At 41.8% G+C, this 22,886-nt stretch overlaps 1 protein-coding gene across 1 annotated transcript in view; it reads right to left on the reverse strand.

The window, feature by feature from the left end:
- The window catches only part of APPL2 (adaptor protein, phosphotyrosine interacting with PH domain and leucine zipper 2), a 69,725-nt gene extending 47,055 nt beyond the window's left edge, over window positions 1-22,670 (reverse strand). The window contains exon 1 of the mRNA XM_075856760.1: window positions 22,510-22,670. Coding sequence (XP_075712875.1) covers window positions 22,510-22,563 — 54 coding nt within the window. The 5' untranslated portion in view covers window positions 22,564-22,670. The remainder of the gene's footprint in view (window positions 1-22,509) is intronic.
- Window positions 22,671-22,886: the final 216 nt, after the last annotated feature.

Below are 22,886 nucleotides of genomic sequence, written 5' to 3' on the forward strand. Positions count from 1 at the left end.
CAATTTTACTCTGTTTATGCATGTTTGCAATACTTAATAGCATGGTATGCGGGACTTCCTGAGACTTAATAGGATAATATATCCTGAATACGTGCATTTTGTGGAGGGGGCAGGTATTGAGGGATACTGAAACAACATATCGACTTGTGTGAGGTCATGTGTGTTTGGCGACTTATATCTTAAGGTAGACTAGTGAAAGTCACATGTCAGAAGAAAGTGAAGTACAGGAATACGATGAGGTGGGATCCCTGGAAGACATAAGGGATGGTTACACTGTTGTTAACAGTTTTGGTTTAATGTTAAAAAACAGACATATAAGGAAACCTAACATTGAGTCATTGGGGCAGCAGAAATATATCAATATATTATTAAGGTACAAGATTGGAAACAAAGCAAACTATCATAATTTCCTACACATGAGTCTTTTATGAAAATAGTGTCTTGGAATGTTAAAGGGCTACTGTCCCCTCACAAGAGATCTATGGTACTGAGACATCTAACAAAGTTGAGGGCAGATATAGCCTTACTTCAGGAAACGCACCTGGAAGAAACAGATTTCTTTCGCATGCGGAAATATTGGGTGGGAGAGATATATGGATCATCAGCTAGTCACAGGAAAAATGGGGTAATGATTCTGATACATAAGAATTTGGCATCCACGCTACGCTCAAAACAGGTGGACTCTGAGGGACGCCTTATACAGATCTTATTAGACACACAGATGGGAGAACTGAGTATTTACAATATCTATGCGCCAAATTCAAGCAATCGTCAGTTTTTCCAAGCTCTTCAATGTACCATTTTGGCGGACACAAATGCGAAGAAAATAGTGGGGGGAGATTTCAACTCGGTCGTACAAGTAGATGAAGATAGGCTGCGTAATATACCTACACAAACACTGGCCACAGACGGAATTTTATCTGACCTGTTACGGGCCACGCAACTGCGAGATAGCTGGAGGCATACACATCCTGATGGCAGGGAATATACATATTATTCAGCATGTCACAAATCTTGGTCCAGACTGGATTATATCTTTCTAAGCTCGCATTTATTGCAAAATCTGGAACAGGCTGACATTGCGGACTTGATCATATCTGATCATGCCCCTGTGTGTCTACTGTTGGCAGATACGTACCCAAAAGGAGGAGATTTTATCTGGAGATTTCCGACCTTTCTAACAACTGATGATGGTTTTAAAGACATCTTAAAAGGTTGGTGGCTAGAGTATGAAAGTGAAAATGCGGCCCACAAAACAGACCAGGTCTTGTATTGGGAAACAGCTAAAGCGGTCCTGCGGGGGAGGCTCATCGGTTATGTTTCATTTAAAAAAAAACAGACACATCAGAAATACCGGGAATATGGCGATGGGCTTAGAAGGGCGTACTCTCTCTTCCTGACAGATCCGTAGTTGGACAACAAACATAAATGGGTAGAAGCCAAACGAAATTTCGAAGAATGGTTAGACAAGAAAGAAAGATTTGGTAGATCAATTTATGAGGCCGAATTGTTCCGCTTTGGAAATAAGGCAGGGAGGCTGCTGGCAGGGCTCTCCAGAGGATATCGCCCAAGGACACATATAACAAAGTTGACAGACCACACAGGGCAATCACACACTGACCCTAGAAAAATAAATGACACTTTAAAATCTTTTTATCAGAAATTATACGAAACAGATCTGTCAACGGATGACACAGGGGGGAGCCAGTTCCTCTTAAATTTAGAATTGCCCACTGTGACATCAGAACAATTGGAAAGTCTAAACGCTCTGATAACGTTAGAAGAGCTGCAAAGTACTATAAAAGGCTTATCAAATGGGAAGGCCCCGGGGCCTGATGGATACCCGGCAGAATTTTATAAGATATTATTAGAGCAATTAACCCCAACACTATTGGCCTACTTCAATTCACTATTACAGGGTACTGACATACCAATAGCGGCGAACACTGCGTACATAAAAGTCTTGCCCAAGGTAGAGAAAGATCTCTCACAGCCAGGATCGTATAGGCCAATTTCGCTAATAAATCAAGATCTGAAGCTGGTATCGAAGATCATGGCAGTTTTGATGCCCCAGTTGGTGGGACCATCCCAGGTGGGATTCATCAAGTGAAGAGCTGCGTTGACAAACATTAGGAAAGTTTTGGGGGTCATGGACGAGATTAAGGCTTGGCCATCGCCATCCAACCATCCAGCATTAGTGCTGCTAGACGCAGAAAAGGCATTTGATAATGTTGAGTGGCGATGGCTGAACAAGGTACTAGATAAATTTAATGTAAAAGGTAGTTTTCGAATGTATTTAAAAGCACTGTATAATACTCCCACAGCAGCGGTGTGCACTCCGGGATTTCGATCCCAGACTTTCACACTACACAAGGGAACGCGTCAGGGATGCCCTTTGTCATCCTTGTTTTTTGATTTGGCGTTGGAACCGTTGATACATGAGTTAGAACGTGATGATTTGTTTACTGATATAGCAGTAGGGAAAAAAGAAGTGAAAACTGCAGTTTTCGCGGATGACATTCTACTCTTTCTCTCGCATCCAACACAACATCTACAGAGTCTTTGAATTGTTTCAACACTACAGATCCTTTACGGGATTCAAGATAAACCCGAATAAATGTGAAGTACTGAGTTTATCGGCATATAATCTCTCTAAGGACTTGGAAATACAGGAAATGGGCATTAAGGTTGCGAAGACTCACATCACATACTTAGGGATTCAGATAGGGAAATCACCGGGATCCCTGTATAAATTACATTTTGAACCGTTGTTTTATAAAATAAAATGAGAACTGGAAAGATGGGCGAAATTACCGCTCTCAATGTTTGGTAGATGTCATTTGGTTAAAATGATATCTTTTGCAAGGTTATTATACCCACTACAGACTTTACCCATTCTTTTGAAGCATAAAGATGTCAAAAATTTTAATACCGCTATCTCAAAGTTTATATGGCGGAATAAACGTCCTCGAATCTCCTTAGCTAAGTTACACGGCTACCATTGGCAGGGGGGTTTGAACATTCCGCACCTGAGGGGATATAATGTGGCCAGTCTCTTTCGGCACGTCGTGGACTGGATGCATCACTCCGATCATTATTCCAATTGGGCACTGGAAAGTGCGCTAGCAGGAAAATATGATCTCACTGCATTATTACACACCAAATTAGCATCTCTCCCAAGGCATGTGAAGGGCTCTTTACTATTGAGGGACACTATCATGTGCTGGAAGGAAGTGAGAAAAAAGTTAGGGTTATCATTCCAGCTATCCAAGTATCTGCCACTGTGGTCCCATATAGATTTTGCGGCCGGGGGCTCTAGCTCCCTCTTTACCATGTGGAAACAACAGGGGATACAGACAGTGGGCCACGTTTTACATACCACAGAACCTAGATTAAAAACTTTGCCTGAGTTGGTGGGAGAGTTTGGGATATTACCGAGTCACTTCTTGCAATATTTGCAAGTCAAGTACTTCTGCACCAAATTAGTAAGAAATCTGGAACCAGAAATTATAGATAATTCTTTTGATGTGATCGTTGGAGAAGGAACACATAGAAAGTCGTTGTCTGAACTCTATAAAACAATGAAAGATTTATATACAAAGATGAGACCGGGGAACCATTTTCCTAACTGGAGACGCATACTGAACACACCAGACATTAATACTTCCATCTTGAAAGGGTGGGAAATAGTCCGAAAACATGTGGTGAATGAGGTGTGGAGGGAGTCACAATTTAAACTCATGTATGCGGCCATCTACGCTTTTAATATACCACCTACCGTAGATAATCTCAACAGACTGCAGGCATGTCCGAAATGTAAACAACCGCGCACTGATTTATATCATAGCATATGGTCATGCCCGGAGACCCAGAGATACTGGAAAATAGTGTTAGATTACGTACAGAAGCTATGGGGGGGGCCACACTCCCAATAGATCCTATGATACTTCTCTTTCACTCAGCGAGCTCGACTGACGAGGTGGGGGAGGGATTTTTGACACACCCCCCCCCCCCCCCCGGTACATGTCATACTCATCATAGCTAAAAGGAGTCTGTTGAGGCATTGCCTGGATCCCGACATACCGGCTCTAGCGCAGCTAACACATCAAATGAGAATTTATCTGTTTTCAGATAAGATAGAAGCGGCAAAACATAAAGGGGAAAAGACAGCTGGGTTTTTTAAGAAATGGAAACCCTTTCTTGAGCAACTACCAGATGCAGATATTGGTGCGGTAGTGAATAGCTTCAAATACACAAAGTGGTATCTCACTGAAGAAGTAAAAGGAACTTTGGGTAAATTAAAAAGGGCTTAGCAAAGTTAAGTTTTGGCACTTGAAAGAGGAAAATTAGAGGTAACAAGGCAAAGGAATCTGGTCCAGAAAGGTAGAGTTTCACAGCGATGAGGTAAAGCTTCGGGCAGAAGGGAAACCGCACATTGGATTATTGATATGATCTGTATTAAAAAGGACTTTGCTTCTGTTTTTACTCAATGCTAACCAATGTATGCTCCTGAGAGAATCTTTTCTGAAAAATGTCTGTTTGATAAATGTATTTGTTTGTGTTTGAAATAATAAAAAAAAAATGTTTTTCCCAAAAAAAAAAACTGGTCATATGTACACGTTTCCTCACCCGCCTAACATTGGAAAGACATCTAAGAATACAATAACAAAAAAAACGTCTGTGGCTTTAATCCCTTTAGGACACAGCCTGTTTTGGCCTGTGGCACAGCCGATTTTTACAAATCTGACGTGTCACTTTATGTGGTAATAACTTGGGAATGCTTTTACCTAGCCAAGCGATTCTGAGACTGTTTTCTCGTGACATATTGTACTATATGTTAGTGGAAAAATTTGGTCGATAAATTCAATATTTATTAGTGAAAAACACCAAAATTTTTCACAAATTTGCATTTTTCTAAATATAAATGGATCTGCTTGTAAAACAAATAGTAATACCACACAATATAATCACTAGTTACCATTTCCCATATGTGTACTTTATATTTGCATTGTTTTTTGAACGTCCTTTTCTTTTTCTAGGACGTTACAAGGTTTAGAACTTTAGCAGCAATTTCTCACATTTTCAAGAAAATTTCAAAAGACTATTTTTACAGATACCAGTTTATTTCTGAAGTGGCTTTGAGGGCCTTATATATTAGAATCCCCCAATTTATCACCCAAATTTAAAAACAGCACCCCTCAAAGTATTCAAAACAGCATTCAGAAAGTTTATTAACCCATTAGGCGTTTCACAGGAAATACAGCAAAGTAGAGGGGAAATTTACAAAATAAATTTTTTTTTTGCCGAAATTCATTTGTAATACATTTTTTCTGTAACACAGAAGGTTTTACCAGAGAAACGCAATCAATATTTATTGCCCAGATTCTGCAGTTTTTAAGAAATATCCCATATGCGGTCCTAGTGTCCTAATGGACCGAAACACAGACCTCAGAAGCAACGGAGCACCTACAGGATTTTGGGGCCTACTTTTTTTTTAGATATTTTAGGCACCACATCAGGTTTGAAGAGGTCTTGTGGTGCCAAAACAGTGGAAACCCCCAAAAGTGATTCCATTTTGGAAACTACACCCCTCAAGTAATTTATCTAGGGGTATAGTTAGCATTTTCACCCCACAGGTATTTTGCTATATTTATTGGAGTTAGACCCCATGCACACGACCGTAAAAACTCCCATAACTATGGGCCGTACTTACGTCCCGTAATTACGGGCCCATAGACTTCTATTGGCCACGGGTACCTACCCGTATGCTTACGGGAAGGTGCCCGTGCCGTTGAAAAAGATAGAACATGTCCTATTTCAGGCCGTAATTACGGCACGGGCAGCCCATAGAAGTCTATGGGGCTCCCATAATTACGGGTGACTACGTGTGTGCACCCGTAATTACGGGAGCATTGCTAGGCGACCTCAGTAAATAGTCACTGTCCAGGGTGCTGAAAGAGTTAAACGATCGGCAGTAACTGTTTCAGCACCCTGGACAGTGGCTACCGATCACAATATAGATAAAGCTGTAAAAAAAAAAAAGACGTTCATACTTACTCAGAACTCCCTGCTTCTTCCTCCAGTCCGGCCTCCTGGGATGATGTTACAGCCCATGTGACCGCTGCAGCCAATCACAGATCAATCACAGGCTGCAGCGTTCACATGGACTGCAGCGTCATCCAGGGAGGTCGGACTGGATGTCAAGAGAGGGACAAGTCACTAAGACGACGGCCGGGTAAGTATGAATGTCTTTTACTTTTATTACGGAAAGGGCTCTCCCTTCTCTCTATCCTGCACTGATAGAGAGAAGGGGCTGCCGATTAGTGCAGTGCAATTTTGCAGCCAAAAACGTGCCCGTAAATACGGGTGGAATACGGGTGGAATACGTGTGACCAAGGACCCGTTTTTACGCCAGTATTTAACAAAAATACGGTCGTGTGCATGAGGCCTTAGTCTGTGAAAATGAAAATCTACTTTTTTTCTGAAAAAAATATAGAAATGTGTAAAATTTACAAGGAATAAAGAAGAAAATACACCCCAACATTTGTGAAGCATCTTCTCCCGATTATGGAAATACCCCATATGTGGTAATAAACTGCTGTTTGGACCCACAGCAAGGCTCAGAAGGGAAGGAACACCATTTGGATTTTGAAGCGCAGATTTTGCTGGATTGGTTTTCAGTGCCATGTCGCGCTTGCAATGCACTGGAGGTACCCCATTTGGGAAACTACACCCCTCAAGGAATTTTTCTAGGGGTATAGTTAGCATTTTGACCCCACAGGTTTTTTTTGCAGAATTTAGTGGAATTAGGCCGTGAAAATGAATATCAACATTTTTGTCCATTAAAACGTTGAATTTTTTCATTTTCACAAGGGATAAAGGAGAAAAAGCCACCCAACATTTGTAACGCAATCTCTCCCGGGTACGACAATATCCCACATGTGGTAACAATTGTTTTTTTTATTCGAAATTAATTAACCTTTGCAGCACTGATCCTTTCTTGCTTTTCCATTTTAGTTTTTCACTCCCTGTCTTCCAAACCCCATCACTTTTTTATTTTTCCAAACCGAAAATAAAATTCTTGCAGGGTGAAATTGGGAAAAACTGTGATTCCTCCATTGTTTTTTGGGTGTCGTTTAGACAACTTTACTTAAATGTATATCTTTTTTAAATATTTTACTACTTTTACAAAGAAAAAACTATTTGTTAAAAAAAAATTGTTTTGTATCAACACATTCTGAGAGCCATAACTTATTTATTTTTTGGTTGATTGAGCGGTGTGAGGGCTTATTTTTGGTGGGACGAGCTGTAGATTTTATTGGTACCATTTTTTGGTACTTACAACTTTTTATTTAGAGTGAAGGTGACCAAAAAACAGTGATTTTGGTGTTTAACCTCTTAACGCCGAAGGACGGATATATCCGTCCTCAGCAGCTGCTAGTTCGCGCAGGAGAACGGATATATCCGTCCTGTGATGGCGCGGGTACTGTCACTGTACCCACGTGATCAGCGGCAGGAGCACGGCTGTTATACACAGCCTGGCTCCTGCTGCAACTGCCGGAATCGAAGCGCGCTCAGATTCCGGCAGTTTAACCCATTAAATGCCGCTGTCAATAGTGACAGCGGCATCTAATGTGTTTGACAGAGGAAGGAAGCTCCCTCTGTCACCCCATCGGCGCCCCCGCAAAGAAATCGCGGGTCGCCGTCGGGTTTCCATGGCAGCGGGGGGTCTAACAAAGACCCCCAGGTCTGCCTTCAGCATCTGCCTGTTAGGCGATGTCGGAGGCATGACCTAACAGGTTGCCTGTCAGTTTTACACTGACAGGCAATAATGCTTTGGTATACTAAGTATACCAAAGCATTATATATGCGATCAGCAGATCGCATAGTGAAGTCCCCTGGTGGGACTAAAAAAAAAATGTCAATCAGTTAAATAAAGTTGGTGAAAAAAAAAAAAAAAATTACAGTGAAAATCAAATAAAACGACTTTTTTTGCCCAGAATGTGGTTCTATTTAGTAAAAGTGTCAAAACAAATCACACATACACATATATGGTATCCCCGCGATCGTAACAACTTGAACAATAAAATGAACACATTAATTAAACCGCCGGATGAACGGCGTCCAAAAAAACCGCAAAAAACAACGGCAAAATTCTCTTTTCTCCCATTCCTCCCATAAAAAATAAAATAAAAATTAATCTATAAGTCCTATGTACCCCAAAATAGTACTAATGAAAACTACATATTGGCCCGCAAAAATCAGCCCCCATACGGCCACATCGACGGAAAAATAAAAACGTTACGGCTCTTGGAATGCGGCGATGGAAAAACAAGTAATTTTTTTCTAAAAGGCTTTTTATTGTGCAAACGTAGAAAAAACATATAAAACCCTTACATATTTGGTATCCCCGTAATCGTGCCGACCCATAGAATAAAGTGAACATGTTATTTACGCTGCATAGTAAACGGCGTAAATTTATAACGTGAAAATCAATGCTGGAATAGCTGCTTATTTTCAATACTCTCCTAAAATAAAGTTAATAAAAGTTAATCAATATATTATAAGCATCTAAAAATGGTGCAATTACAAAATACAACTCGTCCCGCAAAAAACAACAAGCCCTTATACGGCTATGTCGACGGAATAAAAAAAAAGTTACGACTCTTGGAATGCAACCATGAAAAAGCAAAAAATAATCCTTGGTCATTAACGTGCAAAATGGCCCGGTCATTAAGGGGTTAAAGTTCTTTATTTCTTATGGCGTTCATTACGTGCTATAAATGACATTTTACGGGTCGGTACGATTACGGCGATAACATATGTATATCTTTTTTTTATGTTTTGCAGCGTTTGCACAATAAAATCACTTGTTTATAAAATAAGTTATTTTCTGTGTCACCATATTCTGAGAGCCATAACTTTTTATTTTTCACTCAAAAAAGCTGTGTAAGGGCTTGTTTTTTGCGGTACGGGTTGTAGTTTCTATTGGTACTATTTTGGGGTACATTCGACTTTTTGATCACTTTTTATTCTATATTTTGGGAGGGGTGGTGACAAAAAAATAGTGATTCTGGCAATGTTTTTCGTTTATTTTTTTTCGGTGTTCAACGTGCGGGAAAAATAACATTATAGTTTGGGTCGTTACGAACGCGGTGATACCAAATATGTGTACTGTTTTTTAACGTTTTTATTTTTTTGCTATAATAAAAGTCTTATTATAGGGAAAAAAACTTTTATTTTTACACTTTTGTAAAACTTTTTTATTAACTTGTTTTAACTTTTTTTTTTTTTCTTTTTACATTTCTTTATTTTTTTACCTGCAACACTGATCGCTGCAGAATACATTACACTACCTAGGTAGTCTAATGTATTCCAATTGTCAGTGTGATGTCACAGTCACTCTGACAGTAAGTCTATGAGGACTCATAGGCTTCCATACATGGCAGACTCGGAGGCCGTTGTCTGGCCTCCGGATGCCATCACAACCATTGGCAACCCCCAAAATTGCTTGGGGGCTGCCGATGTGCTACAATCCCCCTAAATGCGGCGATCGCAATCGATCGCCGCATTTAAGGGGTTAATTGACTAAATCAGCGGCGATGAGCCGCTGATAGGCAACAGTGGAATGTCAGCTGGCGTGGACAGCTGACCTTCGGGTTTCCGATGCACACTGTCACCGACAGTGTGCATCGGGAACGACACAGTGACTTCCTGTCACTCTGACTGGAAGTCTATCAGGAGGCTGGTCCTGATAGGCTTCCGTACATGGCAGACACGGAGACCATTGTTTGGCCTCCGGTCACCATGCTAACCATCGGCAAACCTTGTTATTTAATTGTTAGGTCTGCCGATGTGCTAGAAACCCCTAAAATGCTGCGATTGCAATCGATCGCCGCATTTAAAGAGGCTCTGTCACCAGATTTTGCAAGCCCTATCTCCTATTGCAGCAGATCGGCGCTGCAATGTAGATAAGAGTAACGTTTTGTTTTTTTTAAAAACGAGCATTTTTGGCCAAGTTATGAGCATTTTTATATTTATGCAAATGAGGCTTTCTAAAGTACAACTGGGCGTGTTTAAAGTAAAAGTACAAGTGGGCGTGTATTATGTGCGTACATCTGGGCGTTTTTACTTCTTTTACTAGCTGGGCGTTGTGAATGGGAGTGTATGATGCTGACGAATCAGCATCATCCACTTCTCTTCGTTAACACCCAGCTTCTGGCAGTGCACAGACACAGCGTGTTCTCGAGAGATCACGCTGTGACGTCACTCACTTCCTGCCCCAGGTCCTGCATCGTGTCGGACGAGCGAGGACACATCGGCACCAGAGGCTACAGATGATTCTGCAGCAGCATCAGCGTTTGCAGGTAAGTAGCTACATCGACTTACCTGCAAACGCCGATGCTGCTGCAGAATCAACTGTAGCCTCTGGTGCCGATGTGTCCTCGCTCGTCCGACACGATGCAGGACCTGTGAGTGACGACACAGCGTGATCTCTCGAGAACACGGCTGTGTCTGCACTGCCAGAAGCTGGGCGTTCTGAAGAGAAATGGATGATACTTCTCGTCAGAACGCCCAGCTAGTAAAAGTAGTAAAAACGCCCAGTTGTACTTTAGAAAGCCTCATTTGCATAAATATAAAAATGCTCATAACTTGGCCAAAAATTCTCATTTTTAAAAAAAAAAAACGTTACTCTTATCTACATTGCAGCGCCGACCTGCTGCAATAGGAGATAGGGGTTGCAAAATCTGGTGACAGAGCCTCTTTAAGGGGTTAATTGCCTAAATCAGCGGCAATAGTGGAATGTCAGCTGTCAGTGTGCATCGGGAACCGCGCAGTAATTGTACGTCCTCGTGCGCTAAGACACTGGCCACCAGGACGTACAGTTGCGTCGTGGTGCGCCTAGGGGATAATGGCATTAGAGGTTATCTACATTTTGTAATAGAGCACCAGCCACCTCAAATACAATGCAGACACGTTATTTTATCGCAAGCAATTCCTGCACTGTACACAAAATCAATTTATCAATTTATCTTTTCAAAAGGAAAAGCTGTATTTTCTATAAAAAGTTATGAAAATAAAATTACTCAAAACAAAATTAAATTCACATTCAAACACATATAATCATATTCAACAGGTATAGAAGTCTCATAATTTCCATTATAGGCATTGTTGGTTTTGAGCCTGAAAAGACCAGCTCAATTTTTTACTTTTTGCCTTTCTGCCTTTCAGCCGCCATAACTTTTTTCATTGGCTACATGAGGCCTTGATTTATGAAGGATAAATTTTATTTTTGTCCTGCGCAGTTTGGGGGTACATATAAATTGCTGTGTAATAGAAAAGTGAATTTTGTTTGTTAATTTTTATGATGTTTACAATTCACGCTAAATAAACTGTTAAATAAAGTTTTAAGCTTATTACGTTTGTGTAGATATCTAATATTTGTAGACTTTTTGTTTTTAATTAATGTATGGGCAATAAAATATATTTTATGCTAAATAAGTATTTTTCTGCATGCATGATCTAATAAATGTATGCTTAGAAATAAAGTTTATTTTTTTAAGTATAGTTAAAAAAAAGGAAAGGAAGAGTCTTTGAAACTAGAACACCAAGTTCACTTTGGGGGCCAGAAAACTTGGCCAGAACTACTTTCAATGATGGCTGTTTCATCACATGACTCAAAACCCCTTGAACATTAGTCATAAAAAAAAACATTCATTATTTTAACATTAACCCCTTAATACGGAAGGTATTTTAAACCTTAATGACCAACCAATTTTTGTATGTTTTTCCAACGTCGCATTCAAAGAGCTATAACGTTTTTATTTTTCCGTCTACACAGTTGTATGAAAACTTGTTTTTTGGGGGACAAGTTTTTTTTAATAGCAACATTTTGGGGTACATATAATTTATTGTTTAACTTTTATGAACTAATTTTTTTCGGGGGGTTAATGGGAAAAAAACAACGAAATTTCACCATTCCTTTTTACATCCTAAATTTATGCTGTTTACCGTGTGGTATAAATAACATAACTTTATTCAGCGGATCTTTACGATTGCGGCGATACCAAATTTATATAGTTGTTTTTTTGGGGGGGGGTTTTACTGCTTTTACACAGTAAAAACACTTTTTTCTTTCTCAAAATTATTTATTTTTGTGCCGCCATATTTTAAGAGCCTTTTTTATTTTTCTGCTGGCATTGCTGCATGAGGGTTTTGTTTTTTTATGCGGGATGACTTTTAGTCTTTATTCGTACCATTTTGGAGTACATACGACTTCATGATCGCTTTTTATCAAATTTGTTTGAAGGCAGGATGAACAGAAATCAGCAATTCTGGCATATTTTTCATTTTATTTACAGGGTTCACCGTGTAGGTTAAATAATGTAATCGTTTTATAGTTGGGGTTGTTACAGACGCAGCGATACCAAATATGTGAAACTTTTCTACATTTCGTTTTTTTTTTTACTTGGGATTTTTATTTATTTATTAACTTTATTAAACTTTTTTTTTTTTAAATTCCACTAGGGGACTTCACTAGGCGATCATTTGATCACTTCATAATACAATGCAATACTTTTGTATTGAAGTGTATTATTGAATGTCAGTGCAAAACTGACAGGCATCTGTTAGGCCATGCCTCTGGCATGGCCTAACAGGCATTCACTAAAGGCAGACCTGGTGGCCTTTGACCATACCCACGATCGAACACCCGATGGGGTAAGAGAGGGAGTTAAAGTCTATGTACACCTTTAAAAGGTATTTATTTGTTTTTTAATAAAAGGGTCAATCAGTGTGTTTGGTGAAACTTTATAAATAGTTTATTAAAAAAAAAAAAAAAGTTAGCTTTATTAAACTAGTTTTAGTTTTTTAAATACAGCTGCTCTGTATTCTGTGTACAGAGCAGCTGTATCATTCGCTAAGACCTGAATCCGTCAGCCCCGCGGACGTGACGGGTTCAGTGTACACAGGATCCATCTGTAATCAATCACATCTAAGTTATGAACAGGGGCCAATGATCGGGCACCCTTTCCTGCTTTCCGTGTAAAGAGGATGTGCTGGCGACAAGATGCAAAATATGCGGGAAAGAACTATTGTAATAAAGTTCGCTCGTCCTAATACATTCCGTTCATTGCTCCGTTTATATTAAGCAAACATGCTGTTTTTGACGAATGGCGCTCGTCACTGGGCAGAAATCTGCACGTGTAAACACCACCTTAAAGAGGCTCTGTCACCAGATTATAAGTGCCCTATCTCCTACATAATCTGATCGGCGCTGTAATGTAGATAACAGCGGTGGTTTTTATTTTGAAAAACGATCATTTTTTATTAAGTTATGAACAATTTCAGATTTATTCTAATGATTTTCTTAATGACCAACTGGGCGTTTTTTTACTTTTTACCAAGTGGGCGTTGTAAAGAGAAGTGTATGAGGCTGACCAATCAGTGACCAATCAGCTTCATACACTTCTCTTCATTCCAGCCCAGCTTGTTCCACTGCACAGCGTGATCTCGCTGTAATGTGAGTAAGTCCCACAGAAACTTTACCAAAGTGTCGGGAGTGTGAATAGACATCGCATCCTGGCTGGAGATCACGCTGTGCTGTCAATACAGCTAAACATGAATGAAGAGAAGTGTATGACGCGGATTGGTCACTGATTGGTCAGCGTCATACGCTCCTCTTTACAACGCCAAAAACATCCAGTTGTCGATTAAGAAACTAATTAACATCAATCTAAAATTGTTCATAACTTGCTCAAAATTGATCGTTTTTCAAAATAAAAACCACTGTTGTTATCTACAGGGTGGGCCATTTATATGGATACACCTAAATAAAATGAGAATGGTTGGTGATATTAACTTCCTGTTTGTGGCACATTAGTATATGGGAGGGGGGAAACTTTTCAAGCTGGGTGTTGACCATGGCAGCCATTTTGAAGTCGGCCATTTTGTATCCAACTTTAGTTTTTTCAATGGGAAGAGGGTCATGTGACACATCAAACTTATCGAGAATTTCACAAGAAAAACAATGGTGTGCTTGGTTTTAACGTTACTTTATTCTTTCATGAGTTATTTACAAGCTTCTCTTTGTTTACAGCCATTGACATGTCGCAGAGGTTAACACGTGAGGAGCGGATAGAAATTGTGTTGATGTCTGGTGAACGCAGTACCCGGGTCATTGCAGCAGATTTCAATGCAAGACACCCTACGAGACCACCCATCTCCCATGCTACAGTTTGCAAACTGCTTGCCAAGTTTCGTGAAACTGGTTCAGTGTTGGATTTGCCCAAATGTGGACGCATGAAAACTGTCACTAATGAAGAAACATCAGTGGCTGTCCTAGCTTCATTCAGCAAGAGCCCATAGCGTAGCACTCGCCGTATGTCACTGGAGAGTGGCATCAGTCGAACATCCCTTCGGCGGATATTAGCTACTCACAAATGGCACCCTTACAAACTCCAGCTGCTGCAGCATCTCAACGAGGATGACCCAGATCGGCGCACCGAATTTGCAAAACAAAATTTGGAACAGGACCCTCAGTTTACACAGAACATTTTGTTCAGTGATGAGGCAAACTTTTATGTGAATGGTGAAGTTAACAAACAAAACCACCGCTATTGGTCTGACACTAACCCACATTGGATAGATCCCTCCAAGACTGTTGGAACACAAAAATTGATGGTATGGTGTGGTATATGGGGTAGAAAGATAGTGGGGCCATTCTTCATCAATGGAAACCTCAAGGCCACGGGATATCTGAAATTGCTACATGATGATGTGTTTCCCTCTCTAAGCACTGAAGCTGGCACGTTCCCGGAGTTTTTCCAGCAAGATGGTGCACCACCACATTATGGGTGTCAGGTCCGAGCATTCCTAGATGAACAGTTTCCTGGAAAGTGGATTGGTCGTCGTGGGCCAGTTGAATGGCCCCCTAGATCTCCCGATCTGACCCCCTTAGACTTTTATCTTTGGGGTCATCTGAAGGCAATTGTCTATGCTGTGAAGATACGAGATGTGCAGCAACTGAAACTACGGATACTGGAAGCCTGTGCTAGAATTTCTTCTGCGGTGTTGTTATCAGTGTTATCAGTGTGTGAAGAGTGGGAGAAGAGGGTTGCATTGACAATCCAACACAATGGGCAGCACTTTGAACGCATTTTATAAGTGGTCAGAAACTTGTAAATAACTCATGAAAGAATAAAGTAACGTTAAAACCAAGCACACCATTGTTTTTCTTGTGAAATTCTCGATAAGTTTGATGTGTCAAAAGACCCTCTTCCCATTGAAAAAACTAAAGTTGGATACAAAATGGCCGACTTCAAAATGGCCGCCATGGTCAACACACAGCTTGAAAAGTTTCCCCCCTCCCATATACTAATGTGCCACAAACAGGAAGTTAATATCACCAACCATTCCCATTTTATTTAGGTGTATCCATATAAATGGCCCACCCTGTACATTACAGCGCCTATCAGATTATGTAAGAGATAGGGCACTTATAATCTGGTGACAGAGCCTCTTTAAGGCTTTGTCCACATAGTGCAGATTTTCATGCATTTTTTAAGCCCAAACCAGAATTTGATCCAAAAGAGCAAAACTATAAGGCCTTGCTTTATATATTTCTTCTGTTTAGGATTCGTTACTGGTTTTTGCTTAAAAAATACATGCAAAATCTTCACTGTGTGAACTACGTCTAACTGTAAGGCACTCTAGCAAATAGAAATCTGTCAGAATGACACATAAAACCTTGAAGGCAAATCTTATTTTTTGTTCCCCGTAAGCTGTCCGACATAAGATAGAGTTGCATCATGCTACTAAGAGTGTGTTCACATCAGCGTTCGCTTTCCGTTGATGGGTTCAGTCGGAGCTTTCTGTCGGGGGAACCCATCAATGGAAAGGCAAACAGAAACCATAGCTTCCGTTTGCATTACCATTGATTTCAATGGTAATGCTTCCGTTGCTAATGGTTTCCGTTTGTCTCCGTTAAGTAATGGTTCCGTTGTTTGGATGGAATCACTAGCGCAGTCGGAGGGTGCAGGATGAGCAAATGGAGTCAACTAAGTAGTGCGCTATCTCCATGATCTCGTTATATTCTGCGGAGACTTGACAGTATATCTAGTAGTACAAGGTTCTATTGAGCCTATTCTGTGTGTTGTGTTTGGTTGCATAAGATCCTACTTCCACATCACTTCTTGTATTCTGGTGAACCATTGTCCTATGGTCAGTACTTCTATCTGACACCATAAAACAGGGATGAAAGCACGCGCCACATTAAAGAAATGCAGCACCACAGATTTTTTTTGTAAAAGGAGATCGGTATATCACAGCGGTGAAGGAGACGCAGGGCTGGTGAGGCTGGTATTGGATAGTTTGTGAATTTAGAGGTAAATGCATCTAACTCTTGCCCAGAATGACATGGGACATTCCCATTAGATTCGTAGTAGGGGCCTTGGATGGCATAAGTGTGAAATCTAGAAAACATACTGTACCACCAGGAAAGAAGCTTGAAATCTGCCTTTTCTGTTCTGCACGAAACTGAGGATCCATGAGCAAAAAGATATATCCTGTAAAACTGTTTGAGCAAAAACTGTGCAGGTTTCCCTCCCAGTTTACAATATATTGAACTATGGGGGTATTGGTAGGGAAGATAAAAACGTTATAGAGCAAATACATGTTTTTAAAAAATCTCCCCCCTTTCCTCTTTAAAGACGCTCTGTCACCAGATTTTCAAACCCCTATCTCGTATTGCAGCAGATTGGCGCTGCAATGTTGATTACAGTAACGTTTTTTTTTTTTCAAAAACGAGCATTTTTGGCCAAGTTATGACCATTTTTATATTTACAAGTGGGCGTGTATTATGTGCGTACATCGGGGCGTTTTTACTTCTTTTACTAGCTGGGCGTTGTGAATAGAAGTGTATGATGTTGACGAATCAGAATCATCCACTTCTCTTCGTTACCACCCAGCTTCTGGCAGTGCAGACACAGCGTGTTCTCGAGAGATCACGCTGTGACGTCACTCACTTCCTGCCCCAGGTCCTGCATCGTGTCGGACGAGCGAGGACACATCGGCACCAGGCGACAGAGGCTACAGTTGATTATGCAGCAGCATCGGCGTTTGCAGGTAAGTCGATGTAGCCTCTGTCGCCTGGTGCCGATGTGTCCTCGCTCGTCCGACACGATGCAGGACCTGGGGCAGGAAGTGACGTCACAGCGTGATCTCTCGAGAACACGCTGTGTGTCTGTGCACTGCCAGAAGCTGGGTGTTAACGAAGAGAAGTGGATGATGCTGATTCGTCAGCATCATACACTTCTATTCACAACGCCCAGCTAGTAAAAGAAGTAAAAACACCCAGATGTACATACACACAATACACGCCCAGTTGTACTTAACTTTAAACACGCCCAGTTATACTTAAGAAAGGCTCATTTGCATAAATATAAAAATGGTCATAACTTGGCCAAAAATGCTCGTTTTTGAAAAATAAAAACACGTTATTGTTATCTACATTGCAGCGCCGATCTGCTGCAATAGGAGATAGGGGTTTGAAAATCTGGTGACAGAGCCTCTTTAAGGCATCCCATGGCCAGAGAGCCGCTGCATGTAAACATTGCAGTGGCACTCAGGTCTGTACATGCTTATCCTCGGCATCCACTTTCTGTGCAATGTAGGGGACACCTGTTTACGGACCTGTAACCGCTGCTTTGTTAACAGGTCAGTCGGCATAATTTTGTTCAGTACGGAACAGCAGTTCCGTGGGTTGGTAGAGACTCCTAGCATAATAAAATGTCTATGATGCCAGGAGTCCCATAAACCTGTACCGTGGTCGGACTGGGAAATGTGGCCGACACACGGACCATTTTTCACCGGCCGAACTCGGTCTGCAACAGGTGTTAGGGTATGTTCACACCCTTAATAAAAAACGTCTGAAAATACGTTAAATACGAGAAAACAGCCTCTGATTTTCAGGCGTTCAGTTTTTGGAGTCGCTGAATCTGACTCCGAAATCAGTCTGATCACAAAATAATTTTGGATGCAGATTTTAGAATGCAAGCTGTTTTGTACGCTGTTTTTGGTGCTTTTCTGCGCACTGAAAAAAAGTTTAAGGGTATGTTCACACGGCTTATTTTCAGGGCGTAAACGGCCGAAAAATCGGAAGCAGAACACCTTCAAACATCTGCCCATTGATTTCAATGGGAAAACGGCGTTCTGTTCCGACGGGCCGTTTTGAAAAACGGCCGCGTAAAGAAGTGCATGTCACTTCTTTAGCCGTTTTTGGAGCCGTTTTTCATAGACACTATAGAAAAACACGTCCAAAAGCGGCCGTAAAAAACACAGTAAAAAAACGCAGCGAAAATCGCGAGTTGCTTAAAAAAAACTTCTAAAAAACATTTGCTGTTTTCCCTTGAAAACAGCTCCGTATTTTCAGATGTTTTCATTTTGTGTGTGCACATACCCTAAGGAATTCAGCGCTGTTTTTTCAACTTCCCATTATTTTTCAATGGTAATTTGTAGTTTTAGCACCAAGATAGGTCAGCTGGTTTCTTTTTTTTTTCCCAGCACCACTGATTTAGTTTCAGCAAGCTGAAAAATCAGCGCTGTAGTTCAAAGCAATGGGAACCGAACGAGAGGCATTTTCCAAGCTGATACCGATGCTGAAAGAGCTTTGAAATCAGTGTGAAGAAATGCGTTGAACCTGGCTGTAGGGTCTTTTGGGGGATTAAAAAAAAAAGGTCTGTTTTTTCCGCAAACAGTACCACTCTTGTCTATGGGTTGTGTCTGACATTGCAGCTCATCCCCATTCCACTAAAGACAATGTTTTTATTAGATACCAGTGATATTAAGATACGGAGGATACTATTAGGGACTGTTCACATCTGCGTTGGGGCCAAGGCCGTAGCTAGGGGGGGCAGCCAGAGCATGTGCCCCGGGTGCAACTTAGAGGGGGGCGCCAGCGCCACCCCCTCCTGCACTATAATTGTACCTGCGTCTATAGGAGACAGGTACAATTATAAGCAATGATTGGTCGGGTACGTTCCGTGTCCGGCCATTCAGCGCCTTTCTACGAGTGAAGAGGTGCGATACTTTGCGCCGCTTGCATCGTTGAAAGGCGCTGATTGACAGGGAAAGTCATTCCCAGTTCAACCCCAGGAGACCGCCGCAGAATAGAGCAGGTCTCCATTGCTGCCGGGCGGCGTGGGAACAGGATTAAGGTGAGTTTAAATAGTTTGTTATTTTATTATAATAAAAAAAGTGTGTGGCATTATCTACAGGGGGGGCTTTATCTACAGGGCGGAGGATTTATATACAGGGGGGCTTTATCTACAGGGGGACTATATGTGGAGTACTATATACAGGGGTGGGCTACATCTACAGGGGGACTATATACAGGGGTGGGCTATCTGTGGAGCACTATATACAGGGGTGGGCTATATCTACAGGGTGTCTATATACAGGATTAGGCTATATGTGGGCACTATATACAGGGGTGGGCTATATCTACAGGGGGCTATCTGTGGAGCACTGTAGGGGATGCTATATGTGGGACACTATATACAGGTGTGGGCTGTATGGGGGCACTATCTACAGGGGGCTCTATCTACAGGGGGCTCTATGACAGGAACTATCTACAGGGGGCTCTATGGCAGGAACTATCTACAGGGGGCTCTATGTCAGGCACTATCTACAGGGGGCTCTATGGCAGGCACCATCTACAGGGGGCACGGTGTGTGTGTGTGTGTGTGTGTGTGTGACACAGTGTATGGTGCTATTATAATTAGAGGTGCAGTGTATGGCGCTATTATATTTAGGGGCGTAGTGTGTGGTATAATGAGAGCTTTATCTTTATTTATAGGTGTAGAAATGTTGGAAATGTGAGAAGCTGAAGACATCTGAGTGGCAAACTGCAGAAATAGGCTATGACCGGGAGAAGTCATCATAGAGGTCTGGATGGAGAAAAAGAACTAGAATCTGAGACGTCACCAGTGAGTCACTTAATGTACATGTTTATTCTGCCTCTAATCAGTACTGTAGTCACTGTATGATCTGCAGCGAGATGATGGGTGGTGTGATTATGATGATTTTTTTTGTGAAACAGCAACTCCCAGCATATCTTTACCATTGTTCGGGCCATGCTGGGAGCTGGAAACAATTTAGTGCAAACCTATACGGCAGGGGTTGCACTAAATTGAGCTGTATTTGTGCTGGTGCTGTATATATGTGAACAATAAATGGTGTATCCAGCACTCAGTATAAAATATTTTGGCTTTATTCGGTCATTTTAAAACAGAAAGATTAAATAAAAATCCAGGGACCGCGTGGTCTCTGGATTTTTATTTTAATCTTTCTGTTTTAAAATGACCGAATAAAGCCAAAATATTTTATACTGAGTGCTGGATACACCATTTATTGTTCACTTAAATTACCTTGTATACCTGCTGTCGAGTTAAGATTATCTTGGGAGTATCTCCAAGCACCTTCAACATTTGGACGTGGAAACAATCAACTGCACGAATTAACGCAGGGGAAACGCGGTGAGCGAACATGAAGTAATATTTGTTCTATTTTTTCGCTGTATATATGTACTGAGCTTGGTTCTGGTGTATTTATGTACTGAGCACTATTCTGGTGTTGTGTATAGAACTATATTGCTTGTAAAATGTACTAATGTTTTTATGCTCGAGTTACATCAAAAGAAATGTGGAAAAGAAATGACACATCGATTGGTAGAGAAAACAAACATGGCGAGGGGGAAGGAGATGTCGGGAAAGAGGTTGGGGGGGGGGGGGGGCACCAAACTGAATCTTTGCCCCGGATGCTGGAGAGCCTAGATACGCCTCTGGTTGGGGCCTCCGTCACACAGCTCCGCCCGAAAATAATACCACAGCATTCTGCGCTATTGTATCCGGTAAAACCACTGACACCATGACGGAAACCCAATGGAACCCATTAAAGTCAATGGGTTGCATTGGGTGCCGATCGTGTCTGTTATGCAAAACTGGCGCTTCCAGAATTTTCCTTATTCTTCTCCTTTGATGGAGTAGAACGGAAACACCGATTCAGGTGTGAACAGACCCATAACACACTGGATAGCAGAGATACTATAAGACTGGGTTCACCTGGTGTGGTCAAAATGCGTTTGTTTGTTTTTTCCGACAAAACACAGCGCACTTTGACCCCAGAGGTATTATTAGCAATAGACACAGTTCTATTATTAACCCACTAGATACCTTGGGTACTGGCTACTGAGGATATTATAACCCGCTAGATGCCTGTCACATTATTATTAGGCCCTCTTCACATTGCATTTATGAACTACATTTATTGTGTACATCAGAAAAGCTCCAGATGTACCCAATAAACATGTCCAAAGGGCTCTATTAGCCTGACAGAGACCGAAAGAATAACCTTTTCACCTCCGCCGGTCTGGTATATGTCAGGTGTTTTTTTTTGTTTTTTTTAAGGATGGAATAGCGCAGTAGATTACACTATTCCAGCCTGAGGGATCCCACTTTTTTTTATACCACACGGTATACTTTTTGTTTTTTTTAACATGGGAGCCTATGGGTGATGGATACCACTGTTAGGCATTCCTCACAGGTATATGTTAAACACATAAGTCGGGATGTGCCAGTGACATAACGGTCCATATATGTAATGTCATTGGAGCTTCCTGCACAGCAGCTCTGCCCGGGGACTCCAGCTCTGCCCGGGGACTCCAGCTCTGCCCGGGGACTCCAGCTCTGCCCGGGGACTCCGGCCCTGGGGAAGTGCCTGACGTCACAGTTCATATATGGAAAGTAACATCAGGAGCTTCCCCAAGCCCAGAGTCCCCAGGCAATGTATTCCATACGTTGCAGTCTTCCGGCATACGTATACTTCTGGGATCCTCCCGACGTATACTTCCAACGGAAAACCAAAACGCGTCGTGAAGAGGTATTTATACGGGATTTGAGGTATTCAAGGTGGCTTCCGTAATACTGGAAAAAACTGGTGGCACGTCTTTAGGGAGAGAGTACTTAGTTCAGTGACTGATACTGGACTTTTCTTCCATTACAGTGTATTTGTCTTCTAGTCACACACCTCCTCCCACAGCAAGCTCACCCGGTATCGCCTCCTCCCCACAGGCCTCACAGCAGCCTGCCACACTGTGCACTCCAGCAGCGCCAGGGTTAACATTACACAGCAGCACTTCATTATTAACTCGCCGACACCCCACAGACATGGCAGTCATGTGACCCCCCTCATGTGTCTATAGGGGACCGCACTGGTATGACAAGCTCACAAAGCAAAGTCTCCGGGTGTGAGTGCTCCTTTCTGCTCTACAGACCCGCAGCCTATACTCCCGTCATCCCGCCCTCATGCCCCTTATTACTACATCTGACGGACTTTGTCTCCTGACACCGGAGTACTATAAGGAGCTGCGTGACGAACGAATATGCGCACAAAGCGTCACCCTGCAATCTGTGCCACTCGCTGCCCCCACACCAGGAAGCAAGGCGCTCTTACCTGGGGGCTGTCTAGCAAAGCCTCCTCCAACAGCAGTTTATCCACAGCGGGCATGTTGTCCTCCACAAGCCTGGTACTGAATTATTTAGCTGGATTCAATTAACAGCCCTTCCTTCTGGAGCTCAGCGACACGTACTGAACTGACGTTTATGCCTGTGGCCGCTAGTTGGCAGCAAAAAGCTCTGAGGACAGAGGATTGCGCCCAGTCTATTGATACTAGTGTCTCGTATTACATTACCACACTGCTCAAACTATTAGATAATAATGGGTACACCTTTATCAGAAAGTCAGGTTCAGTAGCACAAAGGGTTAACAGGCTTGCATAATACCTTGCTGCAAGAAAAAAAACAATGCAAAGTTTCATGGAATCATTTTCT

The sequence above is a fragment of the Rhinoderma darwinii genome, chromosome 3, assembly GCF_050947455.1.
Source record: "Rhinoderma darwinii isolate aRhiDar2 chromosome 3, aRhiDar2.hap1, whole genome shotgun sequence".
Taxonomy (NCBI): Eukaryota; Metazoa; Chordata; class Amphibia; order Anura; family Rhinodermatidae; genus Rhinoderma; species Rhinoderma darwinii.